The 27847-nt window shown below is 40.9% G+C and overlaps 2 protein-coding genes across 8 annotated transcripts; both read right to left on the reverse strand.

The window, feature by feature from the left end:
• phospho1 (phosphoethanolamine/phosphocholine phosphatase 1) lies at positions 1-6739 on the reverse strand. Of its 5 annotated transcripts, none has more exons than XM_088091103.1 (3): positions 4153-6739; positions 3313-3389; positions 1-2331 (listed from the first exon to the last, which is right to left on the reverse strand). In XM_088091103.1, the coding sequence occupies exon 3, from the start codon at positions 2214-2216 to the stop codon at positions 1362-1364; it is 855 nt and encodes a 284-aa protein (XP_087947229.1). In that variant the 5' UTR covers positions 2217-2331; positions 3313-3389; positions 4153-6739; the 3' UTR covers positions 1-1361. The 5 variants fall into 5 exon arrangements, with proteins under 5 accessions (XP_087947229.1, XP_087947230.1, XP_087947228.1 ...); XM_088091104.1 differs by having other exon boundaries at positions 1-2167; positions 4153-4361; XM_088091102.1 differs by having other exon boundaries at positions 1-2167; positions 4066-4361.
• A 513-nt stretch (positions 6740-7252) lies between these two features.
• znf652 (zinc finger protein 652) lies at positions 7253-27683 on the reverse strand. 3 transcript variants are annotated; one of them, XM_042505139.2, is made up of 7 exons: positions 27538-27683; positions 27349-27457; positions 21206-22785; positions 18399-18546; positions 17948-18063; positions 13349-13493; positions 7253-10776 (listed from the first exon to the last, which is right to left on the reverse strand). In XM_042505139.2, exons 3-7 carry the CDS (start codon positions 22271-22273, stop codon positions 10157-10159), a joined length of 2097 nt encoding a protein of 698 aa, XP_042361073.2. In that variant the 5' UTR covers positions 22274-22785; positions 27349-27457; positions 27538-27683; the 3' UTR covers positions 7253-10156. The 3 variants fall into 3 exon arrangements, with proteins under 3 accessions (XP_042361073.2, XP_042361072.2, XP_087947227.1); XM_042505138.2 differs by having other exon boundaries at positions 27349-27655; XM_088091101.1 differs by lacking the exon at positions 27349-27457 and having other exon boundaries at positions 27538-27627.
• Between the last annotated feature and the right edge of the window lie 164 nt (positions 27684-27847).

Genomic DNA, 27847 nt, shown 5'->3' on the forward strand with positions numbered 1-27847 from the left:
TTTCAGTTGATGGCTTTTATTCCTGCTGGTGTTAATATTTTCTTCAGTAGGCCTGGCCTACACTGTAAAGACACAACAGACTGATAAACAAGTCAAACAAACAGTCTTAGGCTACAACATAGTCATACATATCTAGATCAGACATATGTTCTTTGATAAGCATGTTGATCAAAATATTGTTTGGTCATGTTATATGTATCTGTTATAATGCCCATCTGATGGCAGTGTTACTCTAATTTCACGTATTGAGATTATAATTTGATATTTAAAAAATACTGATATGAAAACTCTTTTTTTTTTTTTTTTTTTACATTTTATTAAAGAGCAACCAGTCACTTGGTTGATGTATAGATAACATTTTTAAATATTGCTACTTAAGTACTCCCCAGTTTAACATTTTGGCCTAAAAGCACCACGAGCCATTAAAGGATACTTATAGTGTAAATGCTTTCAAACTTCAGTTATACCCTCTAAATAGTTCTTTATTACAAAATATTTGTTTTGTTATTGATCTCCTTTCTTGGGTGACAGTGGCAGGTCTCCATAATCATTAACCTGCTGATGATAAACTGGGCATCTGTTCTGACCTTTGGACCACATCATAAGAAGCTGGACTGAGGCACGTGCAGGCTGGATGCCAGACATACAATGTAAAATCTGAGAGGTTGCTCTTACTTCAAAATAATCTTGGAAACCTTGAAAAAGGAAAATAAATATAACTACTACTTTTATTTCAAGTTAACTTTATATGTAATTGTTAAGTTTCATTGAAATTTAGCCGCATTTACTTAATTTTGTGAAGTTGTTGCAACTTAAAAGTGACAAATGAAATTACCTTGTTTTTTTCTAACTGTTACAAACTCCAGCAAACTAAGCCACTCTTAACTTGATCATGACGAGGAGAATTTTGCTAATGATGATGTTAGGAGATCTGCAAGTTCTGTTTTGTTTCCACGTTTTAGAAAATACAAATATGATCGACTAGTTTGCAAGCAGCAGAATACAGGTATATAGCAGAGTAAACTCAAAAACAGATTGACTTAATAGTCATTTTTAAGTTGCAAAAACTTCATAAAATTGGGTAAATATAACCAAATTTTAAGTAAATGTAACTATTAGATATAAAGTAAACATAAATTAAGATTAATAGTTATATTTACTTAGATTTTTCAAATTGGTTTACTCAATTTTTTTTTTTTAAGTAAAATAAACTTGTCCGATTTTTACAGTGTACACCCAAGTTTTTTTTTATCGCCTTAAAAACTTTCTGGAACTTTATTACCTGAGAATATGATTAAAAGTGTCAATTGGCCCCTTAATTATCACTTTCTCCCCTCTCTGTCCCTTGTGTGTGTGACCCTTTATTCAGTCACCAGCTTCCTCAGCCTCTGCACCACCTCCTCCGCACTGCTCCACGGCACCGTGACTGCCTTGAACTCCCCGGGCATGGCCTCATGGGTCTCCGTGATCAGCCGGTGCATGGGGAAGTCCCGCCGCGGGAAAGCCACGTCCCGGGGCCCGAGTGCGAGCGCTGGACAGAAGTCGTTGGCTCCATCCCCAACATAGAAGACCCTCTGGTATGGGCGGCCCCGCTCCTGCGTCCTGCGGGCCACATAGTCCCTGACAACCACCTGCTTGCACATGTTGCTCGGACACCGCAGGCAGTCGTGGGAGTGAAAAGGCCGCAGCACCAGCCGGCCGTCCTTGTTGAAGGTGGCCGGGTTGGTGAAGATCCGGTGGAAGAGCTGGCGGGCACCGGCGCGCCGGAGCCAGGACTCGATGAAGAAGGTGTTGGAGTCGGACAGCAGCACCACTTCAAAGTCCGTGATCGGTCGGGTGCGGATGTACTGGAAGAGGGTGGTCATGCCGGGCGTGGCCGGTATCTTCTCCATGATGCTCCGGATGTCGCTTTCAGTAACGCCCTGCTCCGCCAGGTAGGCCAGCACACGTTGCATGTACTCGTTGTACCGGCCGGGCTGGTAGGTGTCCTTCAGCCAGTCCGGGAGGTGCTGCCCCGGAGCGGCCTGCACCACCAAGTCGTCGCTGGTTTCATCCACAATGGTCTCATCGAAGTCAAAGAAGATGAGGAAGCGCTTGTCGGAGGAGATGCTGGTTGAATTGGAGGCCATGATGTTCGCGCGTCTCGACACGACGGGTTCCCCCTCTCCTGGGGGATGGGGTGGGACATAACAGCAGTTGAATATTGAATCCCCCATGATTGACTATGCCACACCTCTTACTGGTGGCATCAACACTTCAGTTCTCCCACTCTCCAGCAGCATCCCACGCAAGGCAGGCCACAGTAAGGTGGAGGCTACCGAGGATGGCTTTCTGGGAAACATCAATTGGAATGGAGGTAAAAACAGAATCAAATGTACATTTTAAAAAAACAGGCAATAGCATAATAATCTGAACATCTTTTAAATGTAAAAAAGGTCAAACCCAGAAGGAGAGTAAAGCAGCCAGTCAGCAGTGCTTTCTAACCAGAAGAGGCAGCATCAACATTGTAAAATCTGACAAGTTGATCTTACTTGAAAAGGGAAATTAACGTAAACTATTATTATTAAATTGTCTTTACCTAATATCTTATTGTCAAGTGTACTCACAATTTAGCTGTACTTACTTAATTTTCTGAATTCTTTCTGGTGGTAGCAACTTTAGTAAACCAAGTCAGCCTGACTTGACTTAAACATGACAAAGAGGATTATTTTAAATGATGAAGTTAGGATTGCTGCTAGTTCTGCATTGTTACCATGTGTCCTAATATGAAAATATGATTGACTGGTTTGCAACTAACAGAATACAGACACACTATATGGCATAGAAAACTTGGTTTACTGAAGTGGCTAACACTTACACCAATGGTGTCTAAACTTTTTCTGTCACTTATTATTTCTAAATTGGGTTAGGGTTACTTCACAAAATTAAGTAAATTCAAATTCAAAAGTAAACTTTACTATAAATCAAAGACAAAAATAAATTAACAACAATAGTTGTTACTACTTAACACTAATAGTTGTATCTATTTACCATTTCAAGGCAATCGGTTTCCTAAGTAAAATCAACTTCTCAGATTTTACAGTGCAGCAGCCCCCGGGTCTGTGAAAAAAAATGCTCTACAAAGGTAAGAGGAGGCGGTTATCCGGCTGCAGCAAAAGTTAGACATTTGGAGGGAAACATGGTGGTTATGGTTAGATCTGGAAAAACATCTGGGCTCCAAGCAGCTCCTGCAAGCAAGCAAGCAAATTTGAACTGTGGGCAGCATCATAAACAAACAGCTCAGCCAGTGTGTTTAAGTATATGCCTACCTACCTTTGACTGTGGGTGGAGGACCTCCTGTTTTTCCCTGTTCCCCTGCCGACGCCTTCAAGCTGTGCGACTGCTTTTCTCTGTAGTACAGGAAAAAACAGTGAATGCTGACCAGCAACATAGCAGTGTGCAGCGTAACCCTTTGCAACCTGAATTGATATCACTTATTCTGCATTCAAACGCTTTTCGCAAGTATTTAAACCTGTGGACCCTCAGCAAATTGGTTTGATTAAAATATATATATATATATATATATATATATATATATATATATAAATACAGAGAACTATACTCATAATCACCATAGGTATACATTTAAAATCATTCAACTATATTGTCAAATATAAATTATTCCAAGCGATTTTCAGGGTCATTTCTTGTTTGTTTTCCCGTTTTTTATTAATTAATTCGACTTTTTAGGTAATGTTGTCCTTTTTTACTAATTTCTTGCTCATTTCTGGGCCATTTTCTCTTAAGTTGCTCAGTTCCCTCTTCTCAACTTCAAAATAACTTAACGACCCTCAAGCGCATGTAGAAGAGAGTGATCACCTGATCAGATATCAAATACAGCAAGATAAAAACTAGAAGAATCGCCTGATGTAACGACACAAGATTCCGGCACAAACACATTTCAAATCTCCTTTGCAACAATCGAGTAATACTTTGTGTTATTTTTAGCTTACAGAAGAATTCACAGATACATCCCCAACATGCATTATCAGCCAACCTTGTCTGCCGGCTGCAAAACTAACCTACTTTCTCCTCACAATAACAAAAACAGCAGCAGGGAGCCCGACGTGCATCAGATCAAGCGTATTTAAAATCCTATATAAAAAGCATTACTGTGTCACGAGCGCTGCTGGTCCGGTCCGGTCTCGCGGGGAGTAGTGACAGAGTTCCGCTGGTCGGCCGGTGGCACGCGCGCTTTTATGTGACACTCAAAGCCCGGAGCCGCTGTGAACGTGACCGCTCCTCCAAGTCCGCCCATTTAATAGCAGCCTTCAGTGCGCGTTCACGATGCTTTCGAGAGGAGAGGTGGTGCTGTGTGTGTGTGTGTGTGTGGGGGGGGGGCTGGATATATGTGCAGCACTATGTATGGTAACGTGCCTGTGTTTGCTCTTGCCTCACTTGTGCAGTTAATGATCTGTGTGTCTCAAGGCAGGATACAAGCACAAACTATACTCACTTACTCTCCAGCAGAGTATTAAGGTGAGACATTGGAGAGAGTAAACAATCCAAGTCTGAGAAGACAGCAAAGTAAACTGCATTTTGTTTGTATTTTTAAATTTAGTGTTGACCCAGGTTGGGGCCTAAATTCCTGGAAAAAACACAGTGTATGGTCGTGAAAAGGAACATATTTGAATAATCTCAACTGCTTAGCTGGGCTGAAGCAATGGATTTCCTGCTAAAGACTCCTTTCAACAGCACGATCAGGATTTGGGTCAGTGTGAAAAATGGTTGAAAAAAAGCTGCTCTGAAGCTGACCTCTGACCTTAATTGAACAGGGTTCCCACAAATTTCCATCAATGAAAACTCAAAACCATGATTTGTCAAGGATCCATGATTGAATGTCTATTTTGGAAAAGCATGGGGTTCCCTGCGACTGCGTCACTTGCTGGCCTGGTTACGCTACTTTTTTACAAACATGCAGGTCTCGCTCACCATAACAAATACCGCCACACTAGGTCATATATACATGTAGCCTGAATATCCCACAACTGTGGGAACCCTGACTGTAAGTGACACACAGGAAATATAGCTGGAATAAAATTAAGTACATGAAAAGTAATAAATAATTTCAAATCTGAAACATTGTGGTTTCCACAGCGAAACATTAGCATCGCAGCAAGGGAGTTTGTGTTAAATCCCTGCAAATACACAGTGATTAATGAACCGCACAGCAACTTTCCACACGCATGAAGAACACGGCATGAAGCCCTCCTCTCCTTATCTGCCTGCTGACAGACGCAGCCTCCTCCCTCCTCTACACCACAAGGCGTAATGACTAACAGCTGGGGTGGCTGACTATTTTCAAACCCAAATGGGAACGGAGATGTACAGACGGTGTGTTATTATCTCCTCTGCTTGTGAAGTGAGCCTCGCTACCTGACCACCCACTCACCATCAGTGAGTCACTCACACTTTTCTCTACCCATCGGCCCGCTCTGCTATCTTATAGGATTATGTGACTCATTGGTGCGCCACTTAAAGCCACCTATGGTGATAGAGGGCACGCTGCATTTTAGTAGTTATTCCAGCAACAGTGAATGTCTTAATTTGCCCTTAGAGGAAGAATGCTCTGCAAATGGATGAATAAAACCAGTTGAGTTGGAACAACAGATAAGCAAATGCTGTTGGTGAGGATGTTCTTCAGATAATCATGTTTTTACTCTTGGGTGGATGTTTAACTGGAATAAGCAGCTAATGACACTTTCTCCAAATGCAACTAACACCTAAAGGTATGATATGGGTTTAGGTAAAAAGACAGAAAATCCCTGCCAGAGGTCACTGATAGTCAAGGTCTTTTCTTAACCAGGACCCCATTTTTCATGTTTTTGTGTCAAATACTCCTTTTCCACCAAAATTAGAACGTGAGCAGGCACTAAAATTAGTGGGTTTATCTGGCTGTTGTGTTTCCATCAATGCTGACTGGAGCCAAAGGCGATAAATATCCGTGACTACTGCAAAGTCATTTGACCTGGGTGTGAATGCCGATTGTACACTTTCCAATTGCAATAAAAACTCAGATGATAGCAGTTTTTTTATGCAGTGGGAAAAGGGCTAAAGTGACGACTGGGAACATCCATTTTTTAAACTGTTCTAGTACTGAGAGAGAGGGTTGCAGCCTGCAGCCACGAAAAAGGCTGCAATGTAACCACTCAGAGCATTTGTGCATCCTAAATTTTTTTCCACTTAAAGTGCTTGTTTTTGCCACTGACAGAGTGTTAGTGTTTGATAATATTATGAAAAAGATCCCTACAGAGATGAACCTTTTACAGAGTAAGATCCTTTTTGTTTAACTAGAAATGGCTTAAAAATTGCCATAGCAAAACCCAGCAGACTCCATTTATATCATCAGTATTTTATCACAATAAAACACAATTCAAGTCAGAAAAAAAACAAAACTCTCAAAACCATCTTGCTTTATCTTTCCACTGTTCCACCAGTCACCAACTCACTGGTCACTGGTTTTGTTGAAATAAAGCCCTAATTCACCCAGTTCGATGATGGCTGAAAATACACTAACATGAATTTTTACTTAAATGGAGCCTGGTGGGTTTGGCAACAGTTATTTCACAGCTCTGTCTGGTTAAACAAAAAGTATCTTACTCTTTGTCAAAAGGCTGATCTGTACGGATCCGTCCTATAATGTTCTCAGACAAAAGAACCTGAGCCTGTCAGAGGCAAAAAAAACACACTTTTACCTGATGTACACAGACAGTGCATAACAGCCCTCTTGCTCAATACTGGAGCAATCTCAAAAATTGTTGTTCCCATTACTCTGTTAGACAACAAAAAACATTGGACACTAGGGTCCTGGTTGAAAAACAAAAATGAAGTTAGCTTTTAAAAAGAAGACCGGGGGGGTCACATATTGGAAAATAAAAGAAGTAGTTACAGAAAAAAGAGGACATAAAACAGTCAGCTGCTGAACCTTCAGTGTCATGTGCAGCCGGCAGACATTGTTTGGTTCCAAGCCTTGTGCCAAGAACCCAGTGACCCTAAAATAGTCAAATTATAGCACTCACTCAAATCAAGTCTGTGCAACTGCAACAGTCAGCTGGAATTTAAGCTTTTCAGCAAAGCTTAAGGTCCTTAGCTTACTACTAGGAACATGTTGTTCACGATCCTTTTATTTCCACATTTCATGTTTAATAACCTGTCCTGGTTTAGTTACACAGTAAACTCATAGCATCTGAAGATAAAAAGAGGCACACGGATATGTGATAATCATGGCTACTTGTTTTTACTTCTCAAAGTTAGCAGTCAGTTAAATGTACATTATCAAAAAAGGCCCAACTTTTTCACTTCTCCTCAATCTCCGAATAACATACAAAAAAAAGGACAAACCAGGACATTATAAAGCTGCACATGTTGTACCAGATACAATAATAAAATACGCAATGCTACATTAAGTGGTTAAAAATACAAAGGGGAAAAAGTATATTGATTTTTTAAAACATCTTTAAAGAATATACAATGTTATTTTTTTTTAACTAGCCAAGAATTTTAGTAGAAAGTGCATTCTATATAACAAAGAAAGGAGGAGGAGAATCATTCAGGCAAACTGAAAGACAGAAAAGGACATGACGGACAGGAAATACTCCATTTAGAAACAGAACAAAAGAATGGATTTCAGACATAGCTTGGAGGGGCTGGTGTAAAGTCGCCACAGCAGGAGGAACATCAGGAGCAAAAGTGTATTTCTTTGAAAAAATAGGAAATTAAATTCACTACTAAAAGACATGTCCTCCTGTTTGCTATGGTCCCTTCCACACTAACCGTCTCCATCCGGGATTCTCCTCCTTTCCTTGCCTAAAAACATCCACTCGAAATAATCACCTCCACCCTTTTCCATGCAGCCACAACTGCACTCTGTTCCACAATGCATTGTCAGTCCCTCGCTTCCCTGCGCCTCACCCACGCAGCAGTAAAGTGCAGAGAATACACACAAATGAAAAGGCTTAAAAAAAAAACAAAAAAAAAACAACAAGACAAAGTTCCATACTGCAAAAATGCTGAAGCACAGCAGTGAACCAGAGGGGACAGGATGATGAGCTAATAACACGGCTGTATTAAGACCCACAGAAATGGCAGGATAATTGCAGGTCTCAAATCAAAGAAAGGGGTACATCCTAATCTATGGAGCTACTTAACCACTTCAGACTTAATACAGTTAGAGTGGTAGAAAGAGGATCATGTTAATTTTACTGCTATTGCCCATCTCAGGTATCCCCAAATATACACATTTTGGGTCACACTGTGTAAAAGCAGCTTTTGGTAGAAGAGCACTGACTGGGGATAACCAGACAGACTGGTAGAGACTAATGCATGCGCACATTCGCTCTCTCTCTCACACTCTCTCACTCTCTCTCTCACACACACACACACACACACACACACACACACACACACAAGCTCAACGTCGCTCCTACACACACATCTGATAGCTGTCAGATTGGGTGAAGGGCTAACAACCACGCAGCTCAAATTCATGCCAAATACTTGCCAACCATTTTAAACAAATGACATTCACACCATCGGCTATTACATTAATAAATGTAAAGATGCTGACTTGATCACATGTATGCTTATCTATACAAGAATTCTGAGTATTAGAAGTTGTATGACCACTGCTTTTTATCCTGACATTTCCTATCATGTGCTAATAACAGTATATCTACACTGCAGAACCATTCATTAGCTTAAAACTGAGCAAATTATCCGAGAACATAAAGAATAAAAAAATAAAATAAAAACACGAATGACTCATCAGCCATCATTTTGCGTAGGCAACATTCAACAGGTTTAGACACGCGTTTGCCTGTGTGGATCAATCTGTACGATGAAAGTCAAAAAAACAAACCTTTACATACTACGCCCCACACCAAACCGTGGAATATAGGCTAAGAGGAATATGCATAAATTGCCTGCTAAGAACTGTGATGAAAAAAGGTCCCGGTGTGTGTATACTGCGTGTGTGTGTTTATGTCAAATGACCTTTCACATGGTAACCCGTATCATTTCGACAGCAGCGAAGGGAAGTGGGGTAAATCCTGATGGGGCCATGTGTCTGGCCCCTCACAGTGGCAGTATTTGACAGTCATCTGTTATCTAAAAACATTGGTTGACCAACAGTACTGAAAGCTGAGGTTGCACTGATCGCAGTAAGTACACCAGTGGCCATCTGTTGTCTTTTCAGAGTGTGCTTGTGAGGGTGTATGTCCTGCATGATTTGAGTTTCTAGTCATAACTCAAATCCATTGTAGAAAAGCCAGGCTGACAGAATACATTTTGTAATATTACACTTCTGAAAATCAAATGGAAAAGCAAAATTAAGAAATATTTTATGTACTGGAATGGAAAGCACCATTTAACCGTGATGTGAACCTTAGACCACGTCTAGATTCAACTAACCATTTACAAAACCCTTTTTTTTCTAATGTCCCCTACAAAAATTCCTCCCCCCTTCTTACTGTAACCTATGGCACTGCGTCTTGCTGCTGTCGCCCCTCTGACAGAAAGCCTCAACTTTGGCTTCAGGACAGAGAAAGGCTCAGGTAGAACCAACATTCATCAAACATTGCTGTGGGGCGAGGCTCTGCAGTACAACTGAGAGGACAGGTTGAGTATTGCTGTGGGGAGGAACTGCACACAGAGCAAGAGTCCTGATCAATGTGCAACCACAAGTCAACTTGACGTAAAGAGGAAAAGTTCAATGACTCCTTGATGATCCACGAAGCCCGGGTAATACATATGTCGACCTCCGTCAGCAGCTTTTGATGAAAAGAAGATACTATACACCCATGAATGTACAGACAGAGAACTCGCAAGGAAATCATGTTGTGTAGATTTCTTAAGAAAATGTTCAAGAAGAAAAAAATTCAAGAGGTTGTGAAATCTTTGTCAGTCAACCGTGGTTATTTAAGTAGGCGTCTTACTTAAATAATGTGCACACTGAGGGTGTATAATCACATACACAGGCGTGCATGTGTAGCTTGACTTATCTATATCTGTTTGAGAGGAGCACCCTTTCATCAGGGGCAACTGAGAGACTGAGGCAGGACTATGAGAAGAGGAGGAACAAGGCGCGGTTTGGTGTGGGCCTGCAGAGCTGGAGCACAGTTCAGTGGTGCTGTGGGGCCCCGGGACCTTTATCAGGGGGAGCCATGTGGTGCAGGTAGCTGCTGTCTTCGTGCCCACAGTGGTTTAAGGGCTCACTCTTGAAAAGGGCCGGGGGTGGAGGCAGGTGGGAGACCGGGGGCACGGCCAGGTGGTGGTGGGGGTGAGGGGAGGCATGCTGGGGTGTGTTTGAGAGGTGTTGTGGGGTTGTTGGGGGGTGGGGGTGATGGTGAGTGGGGCTTGAGTGGAGCTGTACGTGGGAGAATGTGTGTCCCACGGGGCTTCGTGGAGGCATCGGCCCACCAGTCGGGCTGAGGCCCAGCGGTGCCGAGGTGGCCGGGGTGGGAGCTGAGGGACTGGGAATAGAGGTGGAGGAAGAGGAGGTGAAGGGGTTGGCAAAGAGGCGGACAGGCACAGGTGGGCCGCTGGTCTGCAGGACCACAGGGCTGGTAACCCGGAAACACTTCTCTTTGTGTGCTTTGAGCATGTTGGAGAAGCGGAAGCGCTGGCCGCACACCTCGCAGGGATAGGGCTTCTCCCCAGTGTGGGTGCGGCGGTGTCGCTTCATGTTGGGCCGGCTGGTGAAGCTCTTCCCACAGATCTCACAAATAAAAGGCTTCTCTCCTGCACAGAGTCAGAAAATAAAAGAGTGATGTTTGAGGAAGACAGAGACTGTATAAATCAACAAGAAGACTGGAGCTACACAGAGAAAATAATATGATGCATCTGAGTCAAATCCTTTTTTGTCAAATGCGATGCTTACAAATTAAAAATAAATCAACCGATTAAGGCTCTCAGAAAAAACAAAGTTAACTTTTTTCCCCTCATTTCTCTCTACAAAGAGTGACAGTTCTCTTTTAAAAATGCTAATAAGTTGGCATCTTGAATTGAGGGTCTTTGCTGTCAACCCACCCACTCCGCAGGAAGCTATTACAATTCACACTTTGAGGAGAGGAGATGTGAAAGTGAATAACAGCAGCTCCGTTGGAATGCCGCTCTCATTAACCTCCCTCCATGGAGCTACTGAATGTGCCTGCTACCACCCACACAGCCATCTATTAACAGGCTGCTGAAGGGCTCTCTAAATGCCTTACACTGGCATGTTATGTGTGAAGCTCCTCCAAACCAACTGAATATCAAAAGGTGACAGCCAATGTGCTAGTCCTCTGTAACTGTTACAGTACACTCACAAGGAATCAGGAGAAATCTGTGAGCAGCAGTGAACCAAACTTTGAGAGTTTGTGTTTAACATGGGTGCCGCCTATTACAGGGCAAGACTGGGTGTGTCTCCAAACTGGTTGCTAGTGGCAAGGAGAGGAGAGGGTAGTGTAATTACACATCGCAAATAGAACCGTGAGGGCCAACGGAGAGCAGTGTGTCCACCCACGACCGGCACGGCTGAAAGAAAACAGTGAAAGACGAACAGGCTGCACTGCTCAGTTTGGACTTCGAAATAGCAAAGCAGCAGGGACAGAAAACCAGAGGGATGTAATACAGCATGTGTCTGGGTAGTCATTATAAGCCCCAATATATGCAAGGCTCTTCTTTGATGTAGAGCATCCCTCTCATTACATAAACTGGGCGAAGTCTTCCTGCTCTTACCACTATAATGTTCATTTTGGAAACTTCTCATGTCTTCTTTATTTAGAGTGTATGGTGACTGGCTGGCTGACTGAGCCCGGGAACATTGTTGTTGTTTGGCAAAGATTTCATCTCAAAACATTTCTGAATCTTAGACAATATTTTACAGACAGAATAAAAAACCTAACATCTAACGACAAAAACTGAAAAAAAGTATGACGTTTTAAGTCTTTTAGGCATTTTGCATTCCTATTCACATGTAAGGCCTGATTTATGGTAGGATGTGTGACTTGTGTGATGACTGTTGCTGGACTGAAATTACATATTTTTGATAGAAAAAAGTGTCACTCAACATTTTTCTTTCAAGTGATACACCTGAAGAATTTTGTTATATCGTTCAAAATGAAACAATCTTTTGCATTCAATGCCACAACAGGCAAGTCTTATTGTTGTTTTCTGTAATTCACTGATTTGAATACTGCTGATGAAAAAAAAGAGGTGTGCAAAGAGGGAATGAGAAGGCTGTTGCTTGCCTCCACAACAGTAAGGTTCAGCAGAGAGCTTTGAAGCTAATTTTCTGTTTTAGACTGTATAAAATTTAAACACTGTGAAACACTTTTCTTTCGCCTTTCTTCTGTTATCACACTCTTTTTTTTTAGACTGGAAAGTTGGCTGCATAAATTCAAGCGTTAATGACATTACAGAAAGTAAATTTCCAAGTCCCTGTTCTTATAGTAGTGATGGCCAGAACTTGCTTGTATTTGACACAAGTATTGTCAAAAACACTGATTTATCAATACAAATGAAATTTTATGAATATTTGAAACAGTTTCAATACTCATTTTCTGCAGTATCAATACATCGATACCAGCTGTGTTTTCTCACTCTTACTTATCAAGGTTCCTAAGGCATAAGGCAAATGGAATTTAAGACTTTATTAATGCTGAGCAACATGAAAATATAGACCGACTTTACAATAGAGTTTGTGAGAATTTTGCCCAAATATTTACTGTACCATAAAAACATGACTTTGGAAAATATGACCTCAAAATTTTACAATGCAAAATCAGAAAAAAAATTCATAAAATCATAAAATCCCACATCCCATGTCTTTGCATTTTTCAGACCCATACTAATCAAGACAGGAAAAGGCGTAACTGTCAAGGTATACTACTGGTATATTTATCTTTTAATTAAATATATAACTTGTGAACCCTTAATATCAGTTTTTCCCCTTGGTATCAAAAATGGTTTTAAATGTCAATATTTTTCAAGGTATTGTATTGCATTTCCAAATTTCAGTATCATGAAAAAACAATAAGAGACTCCACGCTGCTGATTGCTCCTTGAACGTTCGAAACCACAGTCTCTTGAGTAGCTAGTTTTAGCAGGCAGCATCAATAGCTTTGGATCTAAATTTAACTCTGAGGTTGTCCAGTGACTATGTAGTTCATCGTTTCCCGGTTTCTGCGGTCAAGAAGAGTTTTAAAACTAGACAAAAGTTCAGCTCCAACAAAACGTTCCTGAGGTCAAAAAAGGTTAAAACATACCCGAAGAACAATAGACCCCAGGAACAAAATTGGTCTGTTTAATAGGCGATGGGTGCATTACTCACCTGTGTGTGTTTTCATGTGCTCATCAAAATACTGCTTCATGTTGAAATCTTTGCCACACCACTGGCACATGAACTGCTTGTGTCCAATGTGAATGCTCATGTGGGACCGCAGCTGGTACTTGTATTGGAACCGCTCATCACAGTTCTACAACAGAGACATTCGAGTAGCACACCAGGTCAACAGAGGAAATTGTTAAACATACATACAGACACACAAAAACTCAAAAAACTCTGAATGACAGTAAAAGATCTTTCATGTCCTCCTCCTCCTATACTTTTGAGCATTAAAAATTTAAAAAAGTTCTGTGATCTTATTTATCGATACACTGCTGTCATGTAACTGCTGTGTATGGATTACATTTACATGAACACAAGAAACCAGGTTAGTCAGGAAACTGAGAAACTTATTTCCATTCACATTTATATTTTTGTGCATGAGGGGCTGAACCCCCCTGGAAAATTGTATACAAGGACCAAGAGAACAGGTTTCCCCAGAGGCCCGTTATGCTGAGCAGGCTTTGGGGTTTTAAGGTTATTTAAGGGTAACCCTGATTTTAAGTACCATGATACCATGAAGCTGGTTCACTTTTTAACAGGATAAAAGAGAGAATACATTTTTATAGGTCAGTTAATCATTTTATTGTTCCTGGCTTTCTATTTCCACTCTGTATATAAAACAAAGCTTCTAACAGAGATAATTTTGAAACACTAAAAACCTGATGATGATTTTAGCTGCATTTTAACTGTGCAAAATTTATTTTATTCCCAGAGTGATAGCTGACAGTGTGGCTGATTTTACAGTTTGACTTCATCACTGCAGCTCATAACAACATGTGACACCTGTGTAATAAGAACTAGAAATTTGTCCACACACTGCTTCCTGGCTCCTGTGAATATTAATGCAAGATTTTAGTCAGATAGACCTCACGAGTCATCAGCCCGTTACACTGCCTGTTCAAGGTGGGAATATCCCCGCCACTCTGTAAAAGGGGTATGATCATGGAATCGGTGTACAAAGTAACCAGCAACATAGGTAGAAACAGTGCCGCATCGAGGTCTATGTTAAAGGGACAGACAGCAGAATGGGAATATGGGCAGTACGGATGTGACATTTTGACGCCGTGTTATGTGTGCGACCCACCACAGGAGATTCAAAAAGCAGCTAGCAGCAGTTAATGGCTAACTCAAAGAACAAGAAGAGCAGCCATATATGTCTGCAAATTGGGAAAGATCGACATTCAGGAGCTCCTTACCCTGATGAGATCAGCCGCCATACAACAGGGACAGTGAATGATTGTTATTGCCATGTTATGCCATTGTTATTGTTTATAAAGTGTTGCTGATTGTCAAATGTTACATGTTACACCAGAGGCAGATGCTGTTGTGTTAAATGTCACACCTCTTTGGCTTCTGCAATGCCGGCATGCTGTCTTCAATAATACACCAGAGTGGTCTGATGCCGGCCTTGTTTAATTCTGCGCAAAAAGGGCTATTAACTTCTACTTTTCCATTTTTTAGTCTGGTGTTACTCTTAAATGTGCTTATGTTACATAGTTAGAGTAGTTCCTTAATAAATAGTAAAAAACACTCACTCTATACTTAAATCATATATAATAATACCTACACGTTTTAATCCTTGGCCTACTTTGAATATTTGGAAACGACTTCTAGTTTTTCTACATCTTCTTATTCTGTTGTAAGATTATAGACTATCATTCCTATTTCACTCTGATTATAATGACTTCTTGCTATCAGTAAAACAGGACACTCCTGCAGGTAGTTGCTGGTAATTAACCACCCTGGCTCTTTCAGATGAATGGGCTTGTGGCTGAAAGTTGACTGAGCTAGTTAAAGACTAGTTTCATGGTATTGGTTATCCAGACAGCCAACGTTAGGGTTAGTGAAGCCAGATAACCAAAAGATACCCTGGGCTTGTTGAACTGGCTTTGTAGTATAGGCCCCGGATATCAAACGGTGTTAACAAGATTTCTCTTAATCTCTTAATCTGATAATGGAATCAGATTTCTCATTTATATGTATATGAGATTTAAGAAATTGGGTTACTGCAGCAAACCAACAATAACCAGATTATTTGGGTACATGTAACCACATGGTGCGTTTGCATTATGAGGCTTTTTTAGTCAAGTCTGTGAGTCAGATATTTATAACCTCAATGGCACCACCTGGCTAAATAAATGTCTGTGGGTAAAGAAATCCAGCAGTTTCCATATGGCACTACAGAGCAAGACCACTGATGAGAATGACCTATACATTACATACACCCTTAACAGGCATGTAATCACATGTTGCAGTGCAGAAAGACTTCAAACATTTAATTTGAGCAGCTCCACCCATACACACATGTTCCCTGTGTGCTGTTCTTTAAGTGGTTGGATATTAAAAAGCCTCGGGTAGAAGTAAAGCGCCCCATCTGTCAACTTCCTGTAATTCACAAGTGAGGAGAGGGAAAAGATATTCAACTGTAACTAACCGTGTTGAGCAGAAATAAGGCTGGAAATCTTGACACACAATGTGACAAAATGCATCTGAAACAGATGTTGGTTGAAGCTCAACACACTGAACTACATTTATGTTACAGTTAACTGGTGACCACTGAATGTGTGGTTTGCTAATATTTGACAAGGCCTGACTTTTCTGTATAACTAAGATTGCATTACTGTCTGATGAATGTTTAAAAAAACAGGAGGATGGACCCCGTCTGAAAGACATCAACTGAATATAACTGAATATTTTGTGGTTGGTCACAAACCACATGGCACAGATGCTCCTCTGCTCAAACTAATGAGTAAAACCTACCTTGAGGCTTCTTTTGGAGGCACACAAGGACAAATTCACAGAACTGTAACCTTTAGTCACTCCACTTTAACAGCCAAATGGAGTACTGAGTGTTGAATTCAGCTCAAAATAAATACATTATAAAAGGATGTGCAACAAGGATGATGTTTTAGGTGTGTGTGTTTGTGACAAACAATATTTAATGCATACCATCACTCCAGTATGTCAACATTATAGAGGTTCTGACATTTGTTCAAGCAGAAAAGCAAATTAAACCTCGACTGTGTTGCGGAAAAATCATCATTCAGCTGTGGAATTTAGGCTGCTTGAAAAATACTTAGTGTCTATTTGGGAACTGTCATGGTAAAAAGGCTCCTGTCTTCTATGTTATGTGAATGGCCTTTAACGTGGCAAAACATTTTTAACAGCAGAAGCATGTAAAAGGGTGATGGAAAATGACAGAACAAGACGAACAAGTTTGGCTGTAAAATTCCTCTTGGATATCCATGTATCAAGTGTCGTCTACTTATGACAGGGTGGCATGAGGACAAACAAAGGATGACTGTATCTACCTTTTAAGGCCACGGTTAGGGGGGTTACACAACATATTAACACTATAAAGCGAACTGAACAAAAATGTGTCCGATCACATTGAAGGACAGTTTGCAATCAGCACAATAAAACTGAGCTTGTCATGTTTTCTGGCTGTGAGGCCTGAACCTACATCATCTTTTCATGTAGCATTAGCTTCAGATACATATGAGACACATTATGATACTGTTGTGAACTGCAATCTGTCTCAACTAGCTTTGGACCCAATTCAGATTTAACAGAATATACTATATATCTGTAATATACTATAGACTGTTTCAAAGTGTCTTCCAGTTGCAAGGAAACAACATCACTGTCCCACTTAGGCTTCCAGTCTAGCCGATACTACACAACAGCTGATGAAAGGATGAACTTTAGTCCTCCTGATCTGAAATACACACTGTGGAGACTGACAAAATTAGTTTTAGGACACTGCTGCTTAATGGTAAGTTGTTCCATTTGATGAATTACAAACTAACGAGCCAGCACAAAGAGTGGATTGTAGCTGTCAAAAGAAATAACAGGACACCGTCTGGAAACTCCAGGGTCTTTCCATTTCCGGTAAGTAAGCTTGTTCAAGATAACAATTGCTAGCCCACATTGTTTGCTTGCTAATGCAAGCTAATGATTGCTACTCAGAGGAAGAGAGGGGACTTCTTATTTGCGTGTACTGTGTTCACTTTTCAGAGTTTCATTCATTTGGGGCAGCCTGCCATGATGAAAACATCTACTGCCACAAACTGATTTTCTATTTTGGAGCTGGACCGTTTATTAGGAGCACTACTGGAACCTTTCGGTTATTTATAGCACCAGAAACAAGGCAGAGACAGAACAGTAGAACGGCAGGCGTGCTGACAGTGAAACTTAACTGCTCCTTGTGTTGTCTAAAAGTTTGCATTCACTCACAAACAGCTCTATTTCATCGATCTGATCTGATAATCTGCAAACGCATCAACATATCAATTATACACCCTGCGAGTCCAAAACTGCAGCTGGGGAAAAAAAAAAACACTCATGGAAAGCCTGCGCTGCGTGCACACATCCACAAAAAAGATTAAAGTTTGCATTTCTTCTGCTGTTTTCGTGCACAGTAGTAGTTGGACTGAGAGTCTTGGTGGAACAACAATGTCGTTTCCTAGCAATTGAAAGACCCCTTGAAACGGTCTACAGAATATCATGTCTGAACAGGGACACAGCGTGTGTGTATCTTACCTCACAACGGAAGGGCTTCTCTCCAGAGTGCTGGAGTGAGTGAACTTTCAAAGACATGCTGCGTTTAAATGACTTCCCGCATGTCTCACAGGTAAATGGCATGTCCTTAGTGTGAGCTGGGTTTGAGGGGAAGAGATGAATAAAAGAGAGAGAGAAGAAAATAACACTGAGACAACTGCAAACACTAAATCAGATAATGTTAGTGTTTAAACCAGGACAGCAGTGTGTCATTGTTTGTTATTAAAGAAAGTTTCGTTTGTGATTTTCGAAAAAAAAAAGCTACATAAAAACCTTTCAAAAGGAAAAACTGCTCATGTAAAGTCCCAAAACACACCATGAACTATGTCTATAATATTATTTTTTTAATGTAAGTAGCAATGGCTTACACCCACAGTGTGTGACATTGTGATGCAGCATAAAAGGAACTGTGGAAAAAAAGACCCTCACTTACCAACCATGTGCTTACGGACATGAGCCATAGTATAGAACTTCTTCTCACAGATTTCACATGCAAACTTCTTCTCCGCATAGCCGTGCACAATCTTAATATGCTCGTGCAGTGACCACAGCTTCTTAAAAGACTTGTTGCAGGAGACACACTGAAGAACACATAGAAAGATAGAAGATAAAAGATTATTGTTACTGATGAACATCATCAGCAACAAATCCTGATGGCCATCAGATGGCTCTGTTTTTCCAGTACAGTTTCATTATACTCCAGCTCCCTCTGCTGGAGAAATTAACAATGTGTCTAATTTCCTGAATTCCCCCTGGAAATCTTCTGACAAAGTTCAATTGATTATACAATCTAGATGCCATCAAGGGAGAAAAACAAACAGGAATAAGTTGATTTCATTATTGCTAACTGATGTAATTTCTGTTTGAATCATATTTTTCACTTGTGAAGTATTTACCCCACCTGCACCTTGTCCTCATTAAAATAATGGAAAAAAGATTAGAAGTGGATGTAAAAAGACACATCAACAGAAGGAGACTTATATATCATTGTATAAATTACATAAATTACAAAACAATTGATTGCCTCTGTGTCTTATCCCTGTCACAGTATTAAGCGGAGGCACCTTTGGCAGCAATTATAGCTTTATGTCTGTGTGGGTCAATCATCTCAGCACAACTGGACACTGTAATTTTTCTTTGCAGAACATTCAAGTTTAGACTGGCTCTGAAAATACAGAATACCAAAATTGTTGTTTTGAAGCTATTCTGGAGCTTTGGCTCTTTGTTTGGAGAAGCTGTCCTGCTGGAAAGTCAGTCCAGTTGTACTGGCAGTTATGTTGCAGACTGCAGAGAAGCATCCTCCCCACAGCATCACGTTGCCACCAACATATAAATGATAGCATTTAAAAAGATTGCCAGCAAGCTTAAAGTTGGTCTCATCATATCAGAGACTTCCACTGTTCTAGTATCTCTCACATGTCTTCTGGCAAATGCTTGCCAAGCTATCATGTGAGATTTTTCTTCTTCAAACAGCGTCTTTCTTTTTTTCACTATCATAAAGCTGGGGAGCACTGGGGTCACAGTTGTGCATCTGCCATCTCATTCATGAACCCCGGAGCTCTGTTGGTAGCCTTAACTGCACTCTTATCACAAAGATGTTAATTTTTCATGTCAGATTTACACTGTGCTGTGGGGTTTTTTAAATCCCATTTTATACCAAGGGATGTGTATTACTGTATTCCACCCTTGATTTGTTCTTTTTTTTTTTAATTTGTTTTGCTATAATCCTTTGTCTTTGTGATATAGTTTTGACCAAGAAGTGACTATCCAGTAGTTAAACCTATCAGATAAAAGTGTACCGAACCTAAAAACATCAACTTTCACGCTTTGATTTTATACAGGTGTTACAGGTGATTTCCATGTAGGTTATTATGTAAATTCACTGGGCTTCACTCGTAATGGTTTTGGTGTTTCAGAGTAGAAGGGGTGAATGTGATCGGTTATCTCTTTTAGATTTGCATTGAGTTTAGGTTAATTTGATGATGTCCCTTTTTTTTTTATTGGTGTAAAAACTCATTTTAACATCCACTGTGATTCACAGTGTGTTATTACTGAGACATGAGAGCTGCAATGATAAATTGATTTGTTGTCTACTACTAAATTAACTGCCAACTTATCTGATGATTTACTTATCTGTTCGAGTAATTTTTTAAGATTTTTTTCTTTTCTCTGATTCCAGCTTCTTAAAGTGAAATGGAAACTGAATATCTTTTGGGTTGTGGGCAAAACAAGACATTTGAGGACATCATCATCAGCTTTGGCAAATAATAATCAATTATTTTCACAATTCTCTGACAGTTTAAAGACCACACAACGGATTGATAAATCCAGAAATAATTAACAGATTAATCAACAATGAAAACAGTCAATGGTTGCAGCCCTGTTGTTAAACATACTCCACTTGCAGTACTCTCTCCTAAACAGAAATGATCAAAAAGAGTGAATGTTGAGTTTTGCCTCCTGGAATTGAGAAGTGCATTAACAGGCTCTGCATTAATAAACAGTTTTTTTCTGATCCATTGAGCTCATTATTAGAGAACTTGTTTATTCACAGCTTGAAATGGTTTTTCAACTTGTTTAACCAGCTGGGGAAAAGGTGAAAAGACTTTCTTCACAAACTGATAATCCAAATCAACTTCAGCAAACCATGGGGCTAAATTAAGCCGTTCAAACCAGTCAAAACACCCTCAGGTATTAAAAAGCTGAATCACTTTTTTGTTTTGGAGAATCAAAACCAAATTGAACCCATGTATGATACCATCAATGACAGCAGATCACAATACAGCCCATTAAAATGATTATGTTTTGCATTTTTATGGCTTAAATATTACAAATAACTCCCCAGAAAACATAAAACATAATTAATATTATTATTAGGCAGTATTTTGGCTACAGATATATGACTTAGTGGGATTCCAAATTTGTTTGCCCAGGAACAAAACTAATGTGTTATTTTCCTTCACTCTTACACCACAATCCTATTACTAGTTTTTTTATGAACCAAGTATAACAAGAAACATAACAGTTTTATGTTTCAGATATTTACAAACTGCTTCAGCATTCTGTTTATTGCATCGAAGCACCCAAAATAAATCTAAAACAACGATGGGCTGGGAAACTGCTGAACTGATCAATTATATAAAAATCTAATCAAAGAATATGGTGAACCCTGGAAATGCCCTTTTAGTCATTCAGAATAAAATGTGACTTTGCAGAAGCAGAGAGAAAAGTTTGCATTACCTGGATGTTCTTCTCACAGTCAGTCTGCTGGTGTAAGGCCAGCTCACTCTCCAGGACAAACTTTTTGCCACACTTGTCACAAATCTGCATTCGCCTGTGTGTGACATTCATGTGCTTCTCCAGGTACCAGCGTGTGTTAAACACTCGCGGGCACTTTTCACACGCCAGCAACTCCTTCTCCTCTACCTCTGCTTTTCCTTCTGTCGTTGTGGTCGTGGAACCAGCAGACAATGGGGCTGATCTGGCTGACCTACGCTTGCTCTTCGAAGGCTCCAAGGGCTTCCGTCGGCCCCTGGTCGTCACTCCTGCGGCGCTCAGAACTGTTCTGAGGCTTTTCCTGCGAGGCTGGCTGGAAGCTTCTGTGCCACTCGTACCACGACGGGCCCGCTTTGACCTTGTTCGTCGACTCTCAGTATCATCTTCCTCGTTGTTTTCCTCCCCCTCCTCCTCCTCCTCTTCTTCTTCTTCTTCTTCTTCTTCTTCATCAGGACTGTCCTCATCCTGCTCTTCCTCCTCCTCCTCATCATCATCATGGTCACTGCCAGCTCTCTCAGATTCATCTGCTGTGGTTCCACTTTTATTTTCCCCCTTAGATACATGAAGTGTCTGGTTGTTCAGGTTAACCTCCACAATGATCTGCTCACGCTTGAAGCCCTCATCCTCCCCATCCTCGTCCTCATCCTCACCCTCTTCTTCATCGTCATCATCATTTTCAGTGTCTTCAGAGGTGCCGTCGTTGCCAGCCTGGGGCCCGTGCGTCCCCACGTCCTGCCCTGCTCCCCCCTCCATGAAGTACTGCTGATGTTGCTGCGGCGTCACATGTTGAGTCGGCACCTGACCAATGTTCTGGTCTCCCACGGATGTCTTGGCCGCCATTTTATTGTCCACTAACACAGAATATGGCTTGCCACCAACCTCCCTCTTATAAAGCTTGCCCATCAGGTCCAGATCTGGGTTAGGAGGGTGAAAATAGGATTCTGACACCGGCACCCTGCGTCCTTCTTCTTGTGACATCCCGCCAAGGCTAGGGACAGAAACCTCTTCCTTGAGGCTCTTGCAGGATTTCATGAAGAGGGAGAGTGAATGGCGGGATGCAGTTGGTAGGTGCACAAGGGAAAAAAGAGTAACTGCTATGGTGTCAAGGTAGACTAGCCTACTCTGCAAGGAGGGGCAGGGGACCCCACACCAATCCCCTACCCTCCTTCAACTGAAGAGACAGGAAGGAGGGGATGAGACAAGAGAGTCAACCTGACTCAAAAAGAGCATCCATACTGTCCAAGGTAGGAAATGCCTTCTGAAAGACATACAATCTGTTCCAAGTTTTGTTCCATGTGCCTAAAAATCAGAGTGTAAAATCAAAGGCTCAGTGTCTTTGATGCTGAACATTTGAAGCTGAATTCCTCTCAAGTTAGTATGTGAGGTGTAGGCAGATCCAAGATTCAGTTTCTCTGAAGGCTGCTGCCCTGCAGGGTGCCAGTGTCTTCAAACTGCAGAGCAGGACAAGACAAGCTGAATGCCAGACATGGAGCTGCTGTAATGACTTCTGTGTGTTGCTTGAGGAGCCATTTACAGTGCATTACCTAGGAGATAAGACAGAGAGGAAACAGGCGAAATATAGATGAGGTTAGAAAAGGTGCTCTTTCAGTCTTGTGTAACGACAAATACTGTGAACTGAAACCAAAGCCATGTTGTTAAGTTTTCAACACAGAGCACCACATTTGCCCGCAAATGTTTCAGTGTTGTGTGTAGGAGTTAAAACCGCAGGCTTCACAAGTGAATGTGAGTAGATTCAAGTTCAAAAGCTGCGTATTCTAAATATTTCCAAGCCACAACTGAAACACCTCACTAAAAAATAAAACTCAGAGGTGGTTTGCTTGCTAGATTAATTTGTGTGTTTCCACACATTATGTTTGTTGTTTCCGTTGAGGACCATTTTGGAGATAACGTTTTTTAGTGATGCTCATCAGTGCTTATTTCCTGCAATTTCATGACATGATACTCCTTTGAGTTGCTATACTGTTATATCCCTAACAAAAAACCCACCAGTACACCAACTCGTTCATTTATGAGCACATACAAAACAAGACGAAGTGCAATATCTTCTTACAGATGGCCAGATAAAACATTTTTAAAATAGAGTTTGGAGGAGAAAAACCTTGAAACATTTGTTGATAGCTCAAATGTACAGCAATGGACTATGACAACACATACACAATCACTGTACATCACCTACAATCTGAATTTTAAACAATAAATTCCTCGATTCAGAAACTGCTCATGGTCAAAGTTATGTTTCATATCTTTCCAGCGCAACATTTGGTATAATTTACAAGACTTATCTGAGCACTTTGCAAAAACAAAACCCAGACCAACTGCACTGATTACACAAAATATTATCTAGTCTTTTAAACAATACACACCAACTTGCACACACACCTCCCATTGACTGTTAGAGAGCATAGTGTAACCACAGCTCAGTAGCTTGTACTGCAGATACAACCACAGGAAACTGTATTTCAACCTTTCTATGAAGCCAAGACACTGCACAGTTTGGAACCTACAGTGAGACCATCTTGTTTACGCAAATTGATGATGAAAAAGACAGCATGTACACAAATAAATATTGCTTTTATGCCATTTGTACGCTCTTGATTTTTGCATACATCTCAGCAGGGGTGTCCCTGGCTGACTGTTGGTTGACCTCAACTGACCTCACACCCTACTCGCCATAATGACTGTGCAAAAGGGTGGTTCGTTCACTAGAAAACCTCCCTGAGCAAGAAACAAAAAACACATTTCCTTTCTTGACAGCAAACATCCTCTCCTAACGTCTAACGCCTTATTTCTTTTTAACACAAAGCTCCTCCATCTACAAAGAAAACAAAAATAGGGCATGAGGGACTTTCATATTCAAACATCTCCCAACCGACCCAAGAAGACCACTTTGTTCTTGTCTTTAATTTACAGCCATCATTAACATGAAGGGTTTGCCAGAGTGCCAGAAAAAAGGAGCAAGAGAGTGTGCAAAGGAGCAGATAATTAGTGACAGGAATCATGTAGAGCTACACAGCCAAGGCAAACATGATGATCATCTTGACAATTACGTTCATAATTATTGATCACAATTAGCAAAAAGCATCTTTTAACTTTAACCTTTCTAGAGCAGTTTTCAATTTCAATTTTCATTTGTGGTGTTCTAATTTTACTACAGCTCCCATAACTATGTTATTACTGAGGGTTCAGTATCAACACTGATTCAAACTGATCAGAGGCTGAGAATATGAGGAATAAAACCAGAATAATTTAAAGTGAAACCTCTAAATTTGAAAGCTCAAAAAAAAAAGTTTTCTTTCATGAGTTTTATAGATTTTCTACTCTGACATTTTTCAACTTCATTCACTCATCCAAAAGATGCTACGTGAATTTCAGTACTTAGTCTGAATTTAAGTTCAAACTGATTCTCACTTAATTGCTTTAATCTCTCTCAGTAAACCCTGAACTGATTTTCTTGCTCCTCCTTTCACTTCATCTCATAAGACTGTCAGAAAAAAACATGTAAGAAAGATGGCATATGTAAATGAAACTAAATATGTTTGCTGAGCGTTTATTAAAGCCAAACATACATGAATTTGTGTTCTACCAGTTTTGCAAGTGGAAGCAAAAGTCATTTATGTAGAATTTGGCTATCCACACACACAGGCACACCTGTCTTCCTGTGCATGCTGACTCTGATCCTTTCTGAGAATTGGACAGCAGCTCTGAGAGCATTAAGACCACAAGGGGAGGGTGAGCTCTGCACTGACAGAGCAACTCAACTCACATGGCTGTCTTAGACACAAAGCCTAATAGATTACCCTGCGTCTGGATGACAGAGGAATATAAATTGCATGAAAAACCACTGCCTGAACCTGACTTGACATGCAATCAGCTTGTTACATTCTCTTTTAAGCCCATGTGTGTTTAAAATAAATGTTCATCAGGGCGGAAAAAAATGCAACAGCTAACTTTAAGATGCCATTCATTTTTTCATTCCCAATTTTAAACAAATGTGCTAAATTCACTGCTAAAAAGAGTGTGTGTAAATGCGTGTTTATTTGCACAAAGCGTGTCCAAATAAACACACGCATTGAGGTTATGTAACCCATGTTGAGTAAAATTCTTCCACCAGCTTATCATTATCAATGATGACTCATTTCAGAGTTTCACTCACAGCGAAATAATGCAGTCCTTTGATGTGGGTATCAAGTAGAGCGCAGACTTCAATATCAATATAACAGGTAATTAGTCTGCACAATCACCTTGCCAGATGGGGAGGTCAAACCTATTGCAATGATAATCATCTGCAACTGCTTTTTTAAGTTTGGACTGCTTTCACAGATGAACTTTGCACCCTGACGCAAAAAAAAGAGGAGCATGCATAAATGAGTGTCTCCCTGACAGTCCATTTAAGTAATCCAAAGCATTACTAATGCTCTACAAAACCAGAAATCAAAGTTTATCCAACAATAACCAATTTATAGCTTTTCTCAATCATGCCTCAGAGACAAGATGAGAAACCAAAACTAATTTCATATTGGGTAAGCCACAAAGCCAGTCGTATACCGGATAGATACTGCTGCTGTGGCTTAAAATTTGAATGACACAGGATGGGAGCTTTACAGCAAAGGCACTACACAACATTTAAACCAACAGCAATAAATGCCGCAAGTGTTCACAAATGCTTGACTTGTGACAGTAAAGCAGATGAAACCTCTGAAGCAGTCAAAATGCGTCACGTTTACTTCTTTGTATGCAGCAATGCTCCTCAAATCCACACTCCCTCTAAAGTCTAGACTTTAATGAGCTTTCCCCGTTCGCAGCTTGTAGAGGACCGTGTGAAGGTTCACATTCCTCACCCAGTCCAAACTCATAAGACCTTAACCAGCTCACTGTGTGGTGCACTGCAGGGGTGCTCCATGCCTCTGTAAGTATTTGGCCCTCAAGCTCATAATCGGTTCATAGAGCAGTACCTAATGTTTTTGATCTGGTATAAATCATCTGAGTTATCATAGGAAAGTGGATATTGTCTCAACCCCAAGCTCTCTCAAGTTTCTTTCTTGAGAAAACCTGAGAGCGGACCACTGATGTTCACAACGGGAATATCTCTATTCTAAATAGGGAAAATGAGAACATTCAATTTGGATGTCTTGGTTACAATCTTATTTAGAGTGCAAAGAGTAATAATTGGAAGACAAGCGGAAGGACTGGGTCATACAAGCTTACTTTAAATGGCGAACGAAGCTTTAAATTGCGAAAGCTACATTATCATTTGAAAAAGTATGGCTGGATGTAGTGCAACTACTTCATCCTTACATAGCTAAATCACGCTTATAGTAATCTTTTCTGCTACAAGAATTGGAGTTAACGTTTCAGTGTGTACGGAGCAAAGAAAGGGTTAAAACAAAGACGCAACATTATACACCGAGCAGCAGTAACACTGTGCAGGCCTGGCCAACTTAGGCTACTTAGCTAAGCTAGCCACACTCCATAGGTACTAACCTGCACACACATGACAAGCTAACTTGGCTACATTAGCTGAAGGTGCAGCCATTAGATATTTTAGTGCAGTGAAGGTAACCCAACCACAAGAACAATCATATTACCTTGCATTAGCTAAGCTATCTACAAGCTAGTATTTGCTGGCATGCATTAGCTTACAATATATGCAAGACTTTCACTTTTTTTTTAACCCAAAACCGCCCAGATTGGGGCTAGTTAGCTCAAAGCTAGCATTAACGTCAGATATTTAGCATTAACGTTGCACTTAATTTCGATACCGCACTTTGAAAGGGGAAGTGAGACAGTTATCGGACCCACAAGAAGCTAGATGAAAAGCCATGCTTTGTTATCAATGTGTCTTTCTTGACGTGCAAGATGAAAAGCACCGCTTTCCTAACAAAACCCAGACTGCTGTACTGACAAACCCACTCAACTCGACACTGTCACAAAGTCAGTGCTAGCTGTGCTCGCGGACACAGCAGCTCCGGGTACCGGATACCGGTGACATACGTGTGCTTTTTCACAGAAGCTGCTACCCTTGTCATACATGAAGTGCATTAATGTAAGTTATATAGCGACGTTTTGTTGTAGGTTTGCTGGCTTACCTTCGTCGAGAGCGACCTCCCTCTTGCGTTCGTGCAATCAGAGTTGCACAGATTCAGGGTTGCACGCGCACTTCTCTCGCTCTCCCTCTACATTCGCGGATGTGCATTTCTAAAAGGCAATGCCAGTTATTTTATGGGCAAACGTGGGTGAGATTGTTTGTAAATATGCTGTACGGGCTACGGAGATACCTGCGCACCGGTGTCTTCAGCCCCGCTACGTGGCCCGGCCAAGCTCTCGCGCGTACCACCGTCGTCCCGCGCTCATCCCAGGCATTCAGGCCGCTGTCTGGGCAGGCGCGCGGCAGCGTGTCTGGATTCTTTTCGTCTCCCCTCCAAACCAGACAGGGTGCGCGCGCCCAGCTGAAATCCTTGATTGATGAAATAATAATGAGAAGACCCTACGGACCGTTTTATCCTCTCCAAGGAGAAATCTTAAGAGTGTAATGACTTTGTTCTATTTTTACCAACTGGTACTCTTAAATATTATAATGCATCTTAA

The sequence above is a fragment of the Plectropomus leopardus genome, chromosome 18 (genome assembly GCF_026936395.1).
Source record: "Plectropomus leopardus strain MGB_pleo_1.0 chromosome 18, ASM2693639v1, whole genome shotgun sequence".
Taxonomy (NCBI): Eukaryota; Metazoa; Chordata; class Actinopteri; order Perciformes; family Serranidae; genus Plectropomus; species Plectropomus leopardus.

What these genes read in the sequence shown, in the direction of transcription:
- znf652 (XM_042505139.2), bottom strand. Translation starts at nt 22,273, where the DNA reads ATGAAATCCTGCAAGAGCCTCAAGGAAGAGGTTTCTGTCCCTAGCCTT. An exon ending in TGTCCGTAAGCACATGGTTG is followed by an intron (nt 18,064 to 18,398) that starts GTAAGTGAGGGT and finishes CCTCAAACCCAG; the next exon opens with CTCACACTAAGGACATGCCA. An exon ending in GCACATGAAAACACACACAG is followed by an intron (nt 10,777 to 13,348) that starts GTGAGTAATGCA and finishes GACTCTGTGCAG; the next exon opens with GAGAGAAGCCTTTTATTTGT.
- phospho1 (XM_088091102.1), bottom strand. Translation starts at nt 4,112, where the DNA reads ATGCACGTCGGGCTCCCTGCTGCTGTTTTTGTTATTGTGAGGAGAAA. An exon ending in TTTGTTATTGTGAGGAGAAA is followed by an intron (nt 3,390 to 4,065) that starts GTAGGTTAGTTT and finishes CCTGTACTACAG; the next exon opens with AGAAAAGCAGTCGCACAGCT. An exon ending in TCCTCCACCCACAGTCAAAG is followed by an intron (nt 2,168 to 3,312) that starts GTAGGTAGGCAT and finishes CCCATCCCCCAG; the next exon opens with GAGAGGGGGAACCCGTCGTG.